The sequence below is a fragment of the Anastrepha obliqua genome, chromosome 5 (assembly GCF_027943255.1).
Source record: "Anastrepha obliqua isolate idAnaObli1 chromosome 5, idAnaObli1_1.0, whole genome shotgun sequence".
NCBI lineage: Eukaryota > Metazoa > Arthropoda > Insecta > Diptera > Tephritidae > Anastrepha > Anastrepha obliqua.
The window spans coordinates 24,356,246-24,372,443 of NC_072896.1; the positions used below are offsets into that span (position 1 = coordinate 24,356,246).

The 16,198-nt window shown below is 33.6% G+C and overlaps 1 protein-coding gene across 1 annotated transcript in view; it reads right to left on the bottom strand.

Annotated features, from left to right (window-relative positions):
- Positions 1–15,833, bottom strand: part of LOC129247306 (scavenger receptor class B member 1) — a 94,625-nt gene extending 78,792 nt beyond the window's left edge. Inside the window, exon 1 of the mRNA XM_054886385.1 lies at positions 15,361–15,833. Coding sequence (XP_054742360.1) covers positions 15,361–15,379 — 19 coding nt within the window. The 5' untranslated portion in view covers positions 15,380–15,833. The remainder of the gene's footprint in view (positions 1–15,360) is intronic.
- Positions 15,834–16,198: the final 365 nt, after the last annotated feature.

Genomic DNA, 16,198 nt, shown 5'->3' on the forward strand with positions numbered 1-16,198 from the left:
AGCCTCAAAACCACACAAGCATTTGATTCTATTTGCCATAAAATTCTCCTCCAAAATTTGGCAAAGGGTGAGTATTTATTCGATAGAACTCTTTCTGCTCTACAAAACTATGTTAATTGTGATTTTGAGTTATTTAATTTTTTATTATAATAGTTTTAAGGCTTAGAAATGAAATACCCAGGAGGCAAAAATAAACATTTTCTTCTTTGCTTTTCATTGAGGTCAAAAAGCTGTCAGCGGGACATTTGCGACGTGTGTGGAGAAAGTGTCATGTCGGGAGTCTACAGCACGGAAATGGTTTGCAAAGTTCAAAAATGGCGATTTTCACGTCGATGACACGTTCCGCAGCGAAAGGCCTTCTGAATGAAGAAAGTCTCAAATCACTTTTGAAGGAAAACTATCGCCAAACCAGTCGTGAATTTGAGGAAAAAATGAACTGCGATCATAAAACGATTCTCAATCATTCAATGGGATTTAGTGGAAAATTGGGAGCCTGAGTGCCTCACGAGCTGAAAGAAAAATACGGGGTTGCCCATATTCGACGGACTCATGTGTTTTTTGGGCTCATTCCAATCGACGAGGCTTGTCCGCAGGCAACAATCTTTTCGTCAATTGAATCTTATACGGGAATAAATGCAAATCAATGCGGATAATTCGTTGTAAAGTGGTCCGAGCAATGCCCAACTGCTGAGAACGGCGATTTGGGATGTCCTTGGCGACGTCTCAACACTGGCCCGTGCAAGAGCAATATGTATTCTCACCCGATCGCCTTGGTCGCATCACCACTCGAAAACCTTTCGTACAAACATTTAATGGTGTTCTTAGAAGGCGCACTTTTCACATTATTTAATTTTTTATAAGCACGTTGAGTTTTTACAATTGATTTCTTTTGTTAAATGTAAATTTCAACAATTTGGGAGCGCTCGCGTGGCGTGTACTGTTCCATGGTAAAAATCTGCTTGGACTGATGCTTCCAACGCGGTATGTCATTAAGCGATCTGACGTCTCTGTCAAAAGATACAGGGTTGCCAGATGGGTCTGTCGAATATTAACAACCCTGTACAAAGAAAGTCGCCTTCAAAGTGCGCCTCAAACAAACGATCGAGCAACACGCGGTCATGAACAGCGCTTTTTGTACCGAATCGTCACAGGGGACGAGAAATGGTGCCTGTATGAGCACATCAATATGAGGCAAAGAAAGGAGTGTGTGGCTCCAAGAGATACGCGGAAGCCGAGAGTCAAGCTGAATCTTCATCCAAAGAAGATCATGATATTTGTTTGGTGGGACTGGGAGGGCACTGGGGAATGCTCGAAAAGAATGGTCGAGAGGTGGTAAACAGCAACGGCGATTATATAATTGATTAATTTATTGATAGAACTAGCAAACCCGGCCCCCTTCGCTGGGCACACTAAAATAGAATAGATATGGTTTAGAACAGAAAATATATGAATTTCATATTATTTATTTCTTTATTCTTTATTCAAGCGCTTTGGCATAAACAATATTTTTTGTTTTTCTATTTGTTTTTGAGTAAATATAAAATATATAGATTGCTTTTAAATTTCAAATCAACGCATATGAATAACTAAGAAACAATCGTCTTTTTTCCTGATCATCCATGAATTTTTCGTTTCAATTTATATGTTTTATTAAGCATTGGAGCTTTTTTAACCATTATCTATTTATATTTTTCAAAAAAAAAACGAAAAAAAATTTCATTCACACATAATTTCATTCGGATTTCACATTAAACTCTCAAATTACGTAAGAAATTATTCACTGTTCCAAAATCCACTCCAAAAAAATTCACAAACAATTTTTACATGTTGCACTTACGTTTTTTTCCTTATGGCATCCAAATCAGAAAGAAATATTGACACATTGCAACTCACACTGTCAATTTGACAGTTCAGTTCCGCCCCAAGCGTTAAAAAAGTAAGCGACATTAAGGCTGGTTCAAAAGAACGCTGTACCCGTTGCCAGTGCTCCGAATTACAACCAAACTTTACGAAACCCATTTTTAATACTTACTTAACAATGTGCGTAAGTTTGGTTTAATTCGGTGCAGAGACACGGCGGGTCCACGTTTTGGCATATATTTCGAGACCCTAGTCATCAATAGGTATGAAAATTACCCCGTATTAAAGCACTTATCAACAGCTTTCATTTGATACCCATATTGTACAAACACATTCTAGGGTCCACGTTTTGGTCTCTATCTCGAGACCCTAGTCACGGAGCGGATGGAAATACTCTGAACTAAAGCATTCACCAACAGCTTTCATTTGATACCCATATTGTACATACACATCCGAAGGTTACCCGGGTCCACGTTTTGACCTATATCTCGAGCCCTATTTCAAAAATAAAATATAATCCATGTTACTCGTGGATGATGTAGCTTTCGAATGGTGAAAGAATTTTTAGAATCGGTTCAGTCGTTTTTGAGCCTATTCATTACAAACAAACAAAGTTTTCCTCTTTATAATATTAGTATAGATTATTTTTTTTTGCTTAAATAAATATTTTCGCTAAGAACGCTACGAACTTATTTCCCAACTTAATATCTTACAAATACACGGCAAAAAATTATTTTGCTGCTTTTTGTTTGTTTCATTCAGTTGTAAGTCACAGGGTGTTAACAATGGAAGTCACCAAAGAAAAAATTCGGAAAATTTCGCAGTTTTTTTTTTTTTTGATAAAGGCGAAAATGCAAGCTAGGCCGCTAAAATTGTGAATGGTGTTAACGGTGCCGATACTGTGACAGCTAATTAGCTAATTACGTGCAATTTTGGTTTCGTCGATTCCGTTCAAGCATTTTTGATGTTAAAGAAAATGTCGATAATGCGGAAAATTTAGATAAAGTCACAAAAATAATCGAAGCTGACCGGCATGTTAGTAGTCGTAGCATCACCCAGTAGCTAAAGATCGATCATAAAAAAGTTGTAAATCATTTGCGCAAAAAAATTGTATGCAAAAATAATGGATTTCAAATTCCCCAAAGTATTATAGGTATATACCCCTTATAAAAACAAGCTTTCACACACATAGCAATTAAAACCACTCTACGTTTTTTTCCATGTCATTACCTTTAACTATAAAAATTAATAACATACAAACAACCGGGCATGAGGCGGCGGAGGACTGTTTTCCTATAACGCGCCTCTGCATTCAGCGCGCTGCTGCTGAGCTCTTTCTTCACGACGCAACGTGCACAAGTCGTATACGTACAAATGTCCTTGTAACACTTTTTGTAGAACTGATTTCGTTATGCTTCTGATGCTCAATGCAAAGTGTTTACTTAATTATTATTACTTTTATTTTTTATGATTTTAATTTATTTTCATGGTGCCAGCAAAAACAATGTAATATTTCCTAGCCAAGTTCAAGTGGCAAAAGAAAACTGTCACTATCTGTCTAAGCACACACACATACAGATGTAAATAGGTATATATATTTAGATTCGTAGGAGTAATGGCGCGCAACAATAATTTAATTATAATTGTGTGAAAATATCATTGCAAAGTCTAAGTTGATAGGGAAGCTGCAGCGGCCACGTGAGTACTAATTAAAAGTTGTTTTAGGGAAGTAAATAAATAAATATTTACATATGTACGTATGTAGGTATGCAAATGATTTTGTACTAGGTGGCACAAAATTAAAAAAAAATATTTGACACTTGTGAACTAGACAAAACTAGAACTGCAGTATACAAACAGGCAAGTAATGGAGGTTGTAAAGGTAAAAATAAAGATTTTCATAATTAATATTTACATGAAATTTATTCATTTTACATATCGCAAAATTCGTGATTTTTTTGGTGGAAATAATTATTCGAAAGAGTCGACAATTTAAAGGTTGTGGAAAAAATTTCGAGAAACTGGTTCTGTTGAGTATAAAAAAGGACTGGCAGACCAAAAACTAGACGTTCTTTTGAGAATATTGCTGATGTAGCGCAAAGTGTTGCTGAACAACCTTCAACATGGATATCTGAAAGCTATGATAAATGTTAACAGGCATTTTAACTAATTTATTTGGTTCCAGAATCTTTAATTCATTTATTTTGTTACAGAAATGCAATGAAAAAAACACTTCAATTGAATTAAAAATAGAAATATCGCAGAAAAATTCTTGTAACAAACGGACACATAAAATATGAATCCGAAATTCAACAAGCATTATTTTTATTTATGTTTGTAAATTGAGTACCTTAAATTGTGTTTTTTGAAAAAAATTTTTTAAGAAATTGTTTTAAATTTTTTCAGGATTTTCTTATAATGCAAATGTGCACCAATTTGTGAATGTGAAAAACATGAAACATAACTTTTTTCAAAAGTGCGCCATTTCGTTATTTTTCAAACAAATTTTCCCATTGTCACACCTACCAGAATAACACGCCTGGACAGACGTTTCCACGACAGTCGGTTCTATATACGTTACCGAAACGACCCGGATTTATATCCGGCCAAGGATTATCACTCCAGCAGCATTCCCCGTATGTAAGTGTATGGGGAATGTTTATGCTGCTACAACAACAACAACAACAACAACAAGCCTACAGAATAATAATCAGTTTAACTTTCTCGTTTCGGATGTCCTGAAGAGCCAACATCTTTTTTTAAGACGCTTACTGTGGTGCCACACTACCACAAAAAAAACGTAAAAAAAATTGTTTTTGTACACTATTTGATGCCAATAATAACATACTATAAAATCAAAACGATGGCATTTTATTTTCTTAAAAAAAAATTCCTAAAAAATATCTACAGGGTGGTTAAATTTCAAGGGCGAATGTAACCCCACCTAAACGTCAAGTTTTTTTCTGCACTTCATTTGCCTTTTTTCAATTTCAGACTAATTCAATTTGAACCATGGAAACATACATAATCGAGCAACGCGTTAAAGTTATTCAGGAAGTTCAAATCAAAATGCATATCGCGCACTTCGTAATTCTTTCGGTCAATTTAATCGTCCAAATGTGCGTATAATCGGAAAAATTGTGCAAAAGTATGAGCAAACCGGGTCTGTAGGAGATGTGAAAACACCAGCGCATGCTCGTACAGCTCGTACTGCAGAAAATATTGCTGCTGTTCACGATAGTTGGTTAGTGGTTGAAGAGCCGTCCACTTCAACTCGTCATCGTGCCCAACAATTGCACCTGTCACGCTCGTCGTTGATGAATATTATGCATAAAGACTTGCATTTACACGCTTACAAGGTGCAATTGACTCAAGAACTAAAGCAACAGTGAATGACCAATTTTCGAAGAAAATCATCTTCAGTGATGAGGCACATTTTCACCTCAGTGGATTCGTCAATATGTAAGCAGAACTGCCGCATTTGGGCGAATGATAATCCAAGAGTGATTGCCGAAAAACCAATGCACCCACAAAGAGGGACTGTTTGGTGCGGTTTATGGGCCGGCGCCATCATTGGGCCGTATTTTTTCCAAAATGAGGCCGGTCAGGCAGTTACTATGAATAGTCTTCGCTATCGTGAGATGATAACGAACTTTTTATGGCCCGAATTGGAAGATATGGATGTGGACGATATGTGGTTTCAACAGGACACAGTGCCACTTGTCACACAGCTAACGAAACAATGGCTCTTTTGCGCGAAAAATTTGATGACCGAATAAAAAATTTGGCCGATATTTTGTTCCATACGTAATTGAGCCATACCAATATTATCATAATAAAGAGAAATGAAATTAATTTTCTAAAAACATTGTATTTTATTCAAAATCAACACCGGCCCTTGAAACGTAACCATCCTTTATAAAAAATGTGTATTTGACCAGACTACTACCATAAACTGGCATCTGCTGATCCTTGACCAGCCAATCGATATTGACGTACGACATCGCTGTGTTGAAAATATCACTTGCATACACGGAAAGCAAATGGACATGAACTGATTGAGCTGAAAAGTGAACTGGTAGTATTCTAGTTGATAACTAGCCTTTTCCCTGCAGGGTAGGTATACGTACATATGTATGTATGTTTGTATACGTAAAAATTCTTGTGTTTCATCTGTCTCATTTTACCCTTCCCAGTCGGAAAAGGGCTAGTACATTCATGCCACCAAGAATGTATTTTAATGAAACATTTCGTTTACTGTTCCCACATTTTACTCTCATTTCAGCAACTTTGATATCGTGGAACCGCTTTTTGCCGTTAATGAAACCATACTCGTACTATCGCTATTCCTTTCAGCGCTATTTCTCTTATTAAATAATTGACGATGGTATATCATACATCTAGCTTTCAATACAGCTGTTTTGTTTTATCTGCAGCTGTCCAGTTTAGAATTCCACGCTTGACAAACTCTTGCCTACAAAAAAAAAAAAAAACAAAATTCATACGACATGGGGAATGCGGTCATTGTACTGTTTGGGTTTATTATTAATATTAATGTCACTACCCATTTTGTTTCCGTTAAACCTACAGTGGTTCAAACGTCTAATCGTACATGCAGAGGGCTCATCTTAAATATTAGTTTTAAAAGAGAAAATTTGTTTAATTTAAAATAATATACACTGATTTTATTTCATCATATACAAAAGTTTTAAGTTTTCACAACATTTTCTTACAAAAAAAACAAAAACAAACTAAGCAAAAGAAATTCATGTCCAAACGAATAATCGTACATAAGTAGACGTCGACTGGATACCGTTATCCTATAAGCATTTTTTTCAAATTGCGTTTTGCACTGGACTATAAATAAATTCTTATTTAGTTATTCAGATTGCTTTAAGTGATAAACTTAATCGGTACGTAATGGCACCTTCAGGAAAACAGACAACGGTAGAAGAACGAAAATTAATAATTAAATTGCACGAATCCGGGAAAACTTTTAGAAAAATCGCAGTTTTAGTAAATAGAGCTCATTCTCCCGTGCAATATATCATTAAAAGATATAAAAATTACTTCTCTACTGTAAATAAAAGTCGTGTTGGCCAAGGCAAGAAGCTAACTGACCGCGATGAACGTTTGATTTTAAGGGAAGTGAAAAAAAAATGCTTTGTAACAGCAGTAGAAATTAACAGAACATTAAAAGAAAAGACTGATAAGATAGTTTGTGATGAAACAATCCGAAATGTTTTGAAAAGAAACAATTATCATGGCAGAATAGCACGAAAAAAGCCATACATAAGTCCTAAAAACAAAAAAGCTCGCATGAAATTTGCTACAGACTATATTACAAAAGATATTAACTTCTGGAAAACGGTGAAAATAAAATAAAATTTAAATTATTGGCACTAAATTTCTTTTTTGACAGGTATTATTCACAGACGAAAGTAAATTTAATTTAAAAGGGTCCGATGGAAAGTGCTACGTATGGTGAAAAGCCAATGCAGAATTTGATTGTAAAAATACAAAGCCTACTGTGAAACACGGTGGTGGATCAGTGTTGGTGTGGGGGTGTGTTTCGAGTTCAGGTGTTGGAAATATTGAATTTATTGAAGGCAATATGGATAAATACAAGTATTTAGATATTTAAAAAAATAATGTGAAGCAAAGTGCCGAGCGTTAGGGTATAATAGACAATTCTGCTTTCTACCAGGACAACGATCCGAAACATACATCAATGGTTGGGAGGATGTGGCTTATTTATAATTGTCCAAAACTACTCTAAACCCCCGCACAATCACCTGATCTTAACGTAATTGAGCATGTATGGGAGGAATTGTCTAGAAGATTAAAGGACAAAGTCTTTCGAAATGTTAATGAGTTGAAAGAGACTCTACGAACTGAGTGGTATAATATTTCACCAGAAGTATGTAAAAACTTAGTAGAATCGATGCCAAAACGCTTGAGTGCTGTGCTTAAAGCTAAAGGACTCTCTACTAAGTATTAATTTTAAAAATTTTTAGTTTGAGAGCATAAATTCAGTATTGTACGATTATTCGTTTGGACATGAATTTCTTTTGTTTTGTTTGTTTTTGTTTTTTTGTAAGAAAATGTTGTGAAAACTTAAAACTTTTGTATATGATGAAATAAATTAAGTTATTATGAAATAAAATCAGTGTATATTATTTTAAATTAAACAAATTTTCTCTTTTAAAACTAATATTTAAGATGAGCCCTCTGCATGTACGATTAGACGTTTGAACCACTGTATACAAAACCATCTAATGCGATCATAGTTGTAATACTCTCGTTCAAAAGAGCGTTCGGGTATAAATTTGATTCTCTTATGTAACCATAAATTTTATTAGTGCATTTTCGCTAGATCAACACATACATTTATAACATGACAAAAACAAATTGATGAAATTGAACTCAAATGAACTGCCCGTTATGTATGAAGCTCAAAAATACTTAGAAAAGTTGATAAGCAAGAGAGATTGACATGAGTGCACCTCACTTCACTGCAGTTTCATAACGCTTTCACGAAAATATACAAGTAAATATGCACTAAGATCATATTTTTAATAAAAGATTGTCACTCATCTTCATACAACTATAGAGCAGCGTAAACGTACGGACGGAACTTTTAATTTATGCACGTTTATGAAAACGTGAACAATAATAGTGTGCATTTGAGCACATTTTAAGGAAAGCAGAGAGAGAGAGAGCATGAGACAACCTTGTTAGTGTTATAGAGTAGAAGGATTGAACGTTGTTATAGCGCAACCGATTGGATTTAGTGAGATTGGGATGGCTGTAATCAATGCTAACAATGAATGCCCCTTATAGGCGAAGATGAATGATACGCGGATGAATGGAGAGTGAATTAGAGAGAATTAGAGATCTCGAGTGAGAGCGTTAGAAATACGTGGAATAGAATACCTAACTAAAAAATTTAAATCTTAGCTTTGCAATGTTTTTATTTATAAAAATGCTCTCTCATACATATCATACATTTCATTAAATAATTTTATATTATATACAATAAAAAATAATTACTTCTTTATTAAGTTTAAATATAACATAATAATCTATAATCAATGTCAAACAAATTTCCTACTTTTCTTTACAATATGTTTTTCAATATTAAATATTAAGTCTAGCTGTCAGAACCACGTGATGCGATACAAAAAATAAAGACAATATTTTTGAGTAGAAATTAAAAAAAAAAATAACAACAACAACAATTCCTCAACAACACTTGTCCATATCTCATTGGAATGGCATTGAAGCGTCTGAATGCGAGCAAGCGAGGCCTGGACTCAAGGTACTAGCGCGCTGGCAACCGTTTTTTATATTCCTTTCGCAAAATATCTTTCTTTTTATTATTTATGTTTATATGTATATGTTTGTACATATATAATAAGTTTTAAAGCATTCATATTTTTGGCATGTTTTTCAATAAAACACGTTGCAAATGCTCAATTAAGAAAAAAACAAAAACAAATTAGCAACACCCCAAATCTGTCTCGCAAATAATCTGGGTAGCCCCAATAGCTTCAGATTGACTAACTAGACGTACTTTATTAATTAATTGTTAAGACGTATCTGCATATGCATATACATACGTACATACCTATGTGCATATATATATATACATACATATGTATGTGTGCAAGAGTATGCAGGTTGCTAATCTCTGAATCTTGCTTGTCGTTTTAAATAACGCGATATGATTTTAAGACAACTTTCATTCGAATAACATAATCTTGGGGGAAAATACAATTAAAAATTATTAAAATATTTTATTTTTTCTTGAAGGAAATCTGAATGTGAATGTGATATTGCATACAATTTTTGCTAATAGGAAAATTTGTAATTTGTCTAGTTTCGTTAAAAAAAGAGGCTTTTTTGTTATGAATAGGAAAAAGAAAAATTATTCCCGATAGCGAACCTTTTTTTTTTGAAGAAATCTATAAATGTGCGTGCCTTTATGTGTAAAAATTTTGCTAGTTGCAAAAACTGTTGAGAATTAAAAATAAAAACGAATGCCGATATTTCGAGGTCATAGTCAACCCCAAAATTCCGAGAAATTTAGAAAAAAATTGTATCATTACAATTTTTTTGAAGAAACCTATTAGTGTGTGCGTGAATTTACTGTAAAAATTTTTGTTAATTGGAAAAATTTGTAATTTGTTTATTTTCGTTAAACAACTGACTTTTTTGTTAGGAACTAAAAATAAAAAAATAAAATTTGTCTCGGTCCCGATTTCGCCATTTCGAGATCATAGTAAATATATAAAACCCCAAAATTCTGAGAAATTTAGAATAAAAGCGTTTCTCTTAAAACACAATAAAAAATGAATAAACATTTTTTCGCAGGAATCTATTAGTGTGTGCGTGAATTTACTGTAAAAAATTTTGCTAACTGCAGAAACATGTAATTTGTTTATTTCCGCTCAACAATTGACTTTTTTGTTGGGAGTTAAAAAAAAAATTATTTCCGGCACAGATCCCGACCCCGAAATTTCGGGATCATAATAAGTATACCTGAAGATCCCGAGAGTTGTAGAATAAAATCGTTTTTCAAGATATTCCATTAAAACACAATTAAAAATTAATAAAATAGGGTCAAGTGGGATGGTGTGCAGCGTTGTTGGTTTCTGGTCTGCACATCGGCTGTGGCTTGTTTCTGTTGGAGGCACCTTGCCTTACATATAGTAAAGGGTGATCAGATTGGAGGGCCACCATCTAAGGGGGAATCCAACATTGCTAAATTTATTCGCGAAATACCAATCGAAGTCCTCCAGTGAGTCATTCAAAATTGATTCATTATTCATTACGGATGGACGAATTACGACGCAGTAGCGGCCAACATTTAAAAGGGATTATCTTGAAAAATAAATGTCATGATTGGTTCTACACAAAAATAATAAATATTGCCCAATCAATTTGAATTTTCGTTGTTTAATTTCAATTTAAAATCAGATGCCTCAAAATTGGTCACCCTTTACTATATACCTCACTTGTGCCAACTGTAATTCAGAACAGATGAGTAATAACATTTTTGTGGGATGTGATATTTTTGTTTTTGAACTGTGGTTATTAAAAAAAATGTAAGGAAATTAATAAAACATTACTTTTTTGTGAAATTTCTGTACTTCAGAGCTCAGTTATTAAAAAAAAATTGAATGAAATATTACTTTTTTGTCAAATTCCAATTTTTCAGAACTCAGTTACATAATGCATAGTTTTTTGTTCATCAAAACTTTTAAAAACCTTAAACATTTTCATAAGCTGGATATTTCATTTTTATAGCCATTTTGTAGAAATTAGTTCATGTTTTACCTGACTTTCAACGGTGTTGAACATCACCTCATAAATGCTAAAAACTAAATTTTAAATACAGAAAAGTCCAACTTTTGAAAAAACCAATGATGCAGCAATTTTTTTATTTTTCCTCCTCCATACGAAAAGCCTTTTTATAAACAAAAATTAAATGTTTGGAAATGTTCAGGGAAGATGAAAGAAAAGCAGGAAGATCACAAAATTGTGGAAGCAGAAATGTTTCATTTATAAAATTTCATTAAACAAATAAAAATAAAAATCTGGAAATCAGTTCCCCACATAATCGCAACATTTTGGTAGCATAATGAATGTATCCCGAAATCCCGAGATTGGCAAAGACTGTCGCATTATTTGTATACTATCGCTAAATGAGACTATATGAATTTTCGGTTATCTGTTCAAGAGATTTGTTTCTTTTTTTAGATTTTACTGTAGTTTGTAGATATACATATTTATATTCACATATGTACATATGCATGTATGTATGTATGTATGTATGTATGTAATGGCATGTAAGATCATTGTCATACTAAGTACATATGGATGTGTATCATAAGCTACTTTAATCACGTACTCCACAAACGTTTTTTTTTCTATAGAATTTGCTTAGAAGGCTGAAGTAGCAACCCTGATCGTTTGCATTCCGTATGAAGTCGCGCATTAAACTTTAAATTATTATACCTTTTTTTGTATTAAGCGATATTTCGTAAAATAGTTGTTGCGCTTTCCTACTTTCCTTAAAATTTAAATTATATAATTATAATCTGACTACTAACTGCCGGGTCTCTGAACAAAACTGACCCTTAAAAGGACAAAATAGCCGCTTGGATTCAACAGATAAACTACCGACGTCCTCACAGATCACTGCAACTCACAAGCCCACAATAACTTCTACAAGAATTGTGAAGATGAAGAAAAAATTGACAAGCAACCTCAATAACCTACTTGCCTGAATGCATGTCAATGCTAATGTTTCAATTGCAACAAGAAATAGAAAAATTATATGATTATAATGAAAAAAAAAAAAACAAAAAAAAACATATTATAAATATAAAAAAAAACTTTTGACATAAGAAATTTTAATAATTTAATATGTATATATAATATAATTTTTTTGTAATAAAAACATCCATTGCTTCACACTGCTATGCTTTAGCCGAAATACATACATCCACTACAAAGAGAAAAGCTGTCGTACAATATCCAGAGGACGAATTAACTATTACGATACTCTCGGGCAAGCATCTCACGTATTACTACAACCATTACAGGTCATTGGAAGGTAGGGGATCATGCGGCCACACTTAACCTTCTTTTCAATCCCATCTGTAGGAGCTGTTTGGCGGAGGGGGTGAAAAAAGTGTTTTTCGCTACTTATGCGAATGTGCAGATCTAGCTAGAGCAAGACGTCGCTCTTACGGTAAGCCTTTTTTACGGTAAATTAATGAAATCTCAGACATAGATATACAAAATTTACAGCTACATTTGGATTTCACGAAATGGATCTGACTAAAAAAATATCAAATGAAAAAAATATATATAATATATTAAAAAAAAAATTAATATAGAAAAAATAAAATATAAAAATAATTAAAAAAATATATTTATTTATTTATTTAATATATGGAAAATAACAATAAATTATTATTTTACAATAAAAAAGGAGCACTAGCTGCCAAAAAATAAAAATAAAAAATTAAAATTAAAAAAAAAAAATTTTTTTTAATTAAAAAAAATTAAAAAAAGCTCCCACAGATATCCCACAAAAACAGTAGTAGTGAAACGGCGATAGTCGCTAATGTGGATTATTTCAATAGAAATACTTAACCCCTTCAGCAACAACAACGTTGAAAATCTTCTCCAATAGATTTAAAATTTTGTCTTCAAATTTTGTTTTTGCTTTATTTTAAAACTTTAATTAAATTGCGAATTGCGACAACAACAATACAACAAATTTTATGGTTACCAAGAAAAAAATTGCTAATAGTTTTCTTTTTACTTAGTTTTATATGAACCTGTGATAACGTTTGGATGTAAATTTTTTTTTTTTTTGCATCAATTATGATATCAACAACAATAACAACACCGTCGAAAATCTCTTCCAATTCACATTTCTATAAATTCTAAATTTTGTCTTAAATTTTGTTTTTGGCTTATTTTAAAATTTTAATATCGGTCAGTCCATAAGTTCGTGCGTATTTTACCCATAATTTCACTTTTGTACGATTTTTGCATACAAAAAATTATTCGCGGAATATAACGGAACTATTTATATTTTCTTTGGTTCAACAAGTGATTTTAATCGCGGATAGAAGCCCGCGTTGTTAAAAAATAAAATGGAATCTACGAACGCGTATAAGAGGCATATTTTGTATTTTTTTATAAAAGTGGTAAAAATGCAACAACTGCTGCTACAGAAATAAACACTGCCCACGGAGAGGATACCCTGAGTACATGGACTGCGCAAAAGTGGTTTTCAAAATTCCGAAGTGGTAACTGCGACGTGAAGGATGCCCCGCGCGCTGGTCGTCCTGAAGTCTTTAACTCCTACGCCTTGCTGGAACTCGTGAAAGCTGAGCCAAATTTGACAGTCGATATGATAGCTAAGAGGTTAAATTCGTCGCATCGAACAGTTCACAGGCACCTGGTTCAGTTGGGAAAGGTTTCAAAGCTGGGAAAATGGGTTCCGCATAGACTTTCCGTCGCCAACCTTCAGCAGAGAGTGAATGTGTGTTCTCAGCTGCTGCAACGGCTTGAAAATGAAATGAAAGTTTTTTTAACCCTATCGTTACTGGTGATGAAAAATGGGTCCTTTACAATAATCCTATTCGCAAACGCCAGTGGTTAGATAAAGATGAAACACCAGAACCGACCCCTAGAGATAGCCTTCCCCCCAAGAAGATTCTCCTGTCTATTTGGTGGGATATGGCCGGTATTGTTTATTATGAACTTCTGGAACCAAACCAGACGATAACTGCTGATTGTTATTCCCATCAGCTATCAAACCTGAATGAGGCACTTAACAAAAATCGACCGTCTTTAGTGAATAGACGCAAAGTTTTGTTTCACCACGACAACGCAAGATCTCATACCGCAAGGCAAGCATTAGGCAAGCTGAACGAGCTCGGATGGGAGCTAATGCCGCATCCACCATACTCTCCGGATATTGCACCTTGTGATTATCACCTTTTCCGTGGACTTCAATTCCACATGAGTAACAAGAACTACTCCTCAAAAGAAGCTATAAAAAGGGATATCGAAGCGTATTTTGGCTCCAAGGACAAACAATTTTTTGAGCAGGGAATTAAAAATTTGCCTTAACGTTGGGAAGACTGTAAATAATGAGGGGAAATATATTATTGATTAATAAATACTTTAAATATCTTTTTTATTAATTTTAAAACCACCTTTAAAAAACGCACGAACTTATGGACTGACCTGATGGAATTACACTATACAAAAAATTGTATGGTTGCACAGAAAAAAAAAATTTAGTAATTTTAATTTGCTAAATTCTATGCACCAATTTCGATATCTCGAAAATTAAGCGATACACCGTTTTCGATTTGTAAAATAGAATTCCTTTTTTGTGTTATAAACTACTATAATGACAAAAAAAAATTCTTTTCTAATAGCGGACGCTTCTCGGCAGGCAAAGGCAAGCATGCGAGTGTATTTCTCTCACGAAAAAGTTCCTCATGAAAAACCATTTGCCCTTCGGAGGCGGGGTAAAACTGAAGGTACCTTCATTTGTGGAACAACATCAGACGTACACCACAAATAGGAGCAGGAGCTCGACCAAACACCTAACAGAAGTCTACGCGCCAATTATTTATTTGTATAAAAATTAATATTCTGCAACATAGTTGTTAATGTAAAAAAAAAATAGAAAAAACCAAAAAAAAAAAAACAAAAAAAGCAAAAAATAACAATATTTTGCTGAACATCGCCATCTCGAAAACTAAGCAAACCATTGCACATTCTTCATATTGCCATATTGAGTTTTATTATAATTCATTAACCAATTGAAACGTCAGCGAAGCGGCAATATCCTTACACGGTGTGTATGCACTTATGTATGCCTATGCGCTTATGCGTTCTTATGTTTCACTGTACTTTCTTAACTAACTTATTTGTAATATTTCAATAGTTACTTACGTGAGAGAGTTATGAACATTGTGCAGCTAAAATTTTCACTTTTCGACTATGCAATGCAGTTATCTCTCAGGTGGCATAAATTATTGAAGTAAAACTGGCTTGATTTCGAATATTTATACGAAAGGATCCTTCAAAGGAATTTTGTTATTGTATAATAGTAGAATATAGTACGTAGGTATGCCTCACTTTTCTATGCGCAACGTGCTTGGAAGATGTCCAGGGTGATTTGGTTTTTTATGTGAAATTTTTTTTTCACAAAATTTTTCCTTTTAAGTTTTCATCTACACTTCACATATTTTTCCACTTTACTTTTAAACATTTAAGCACTTGCGAGTTATTTCTGAAAAAGGCACGACAGTTTTTTGTTAAATTAATTTTTTTTTTTACTAAAACTTCTACTTTCGCTACTTGCTTTTTGGTAAGCGTTTTGTACTCGAGAGTAGAAACAGCTCTACGGATCGCGCACCATTGAATGTTTCCTGTATGTCCAACACACACAATTTTATACTGCCAAGAGACCCCGAAAGAAATGCACGAAGCACAAAAATGCTCTGCCTTATTTCGATTTTATTTTCTTTTTTTATTGACTTTGTTATTTTTGTTATTTTTGGTTACAAAATCGGCACGATTTCAAGCGCGTGCATGCATCGAACCGACCGAATTTCATATCGATCCTCGATCAGTAAATTTTTATACGTAGTATTGAGAGATACAGAGACATATAGTACATGAAGGAATGAGGTAAACAAACGCCGCCAAAAAACAAAAAAAAAAAAACAAAAAACAAAAATACACAGAAAGAAAATAGAACACAAACTGCAAAGAACCGAGTTTCGAC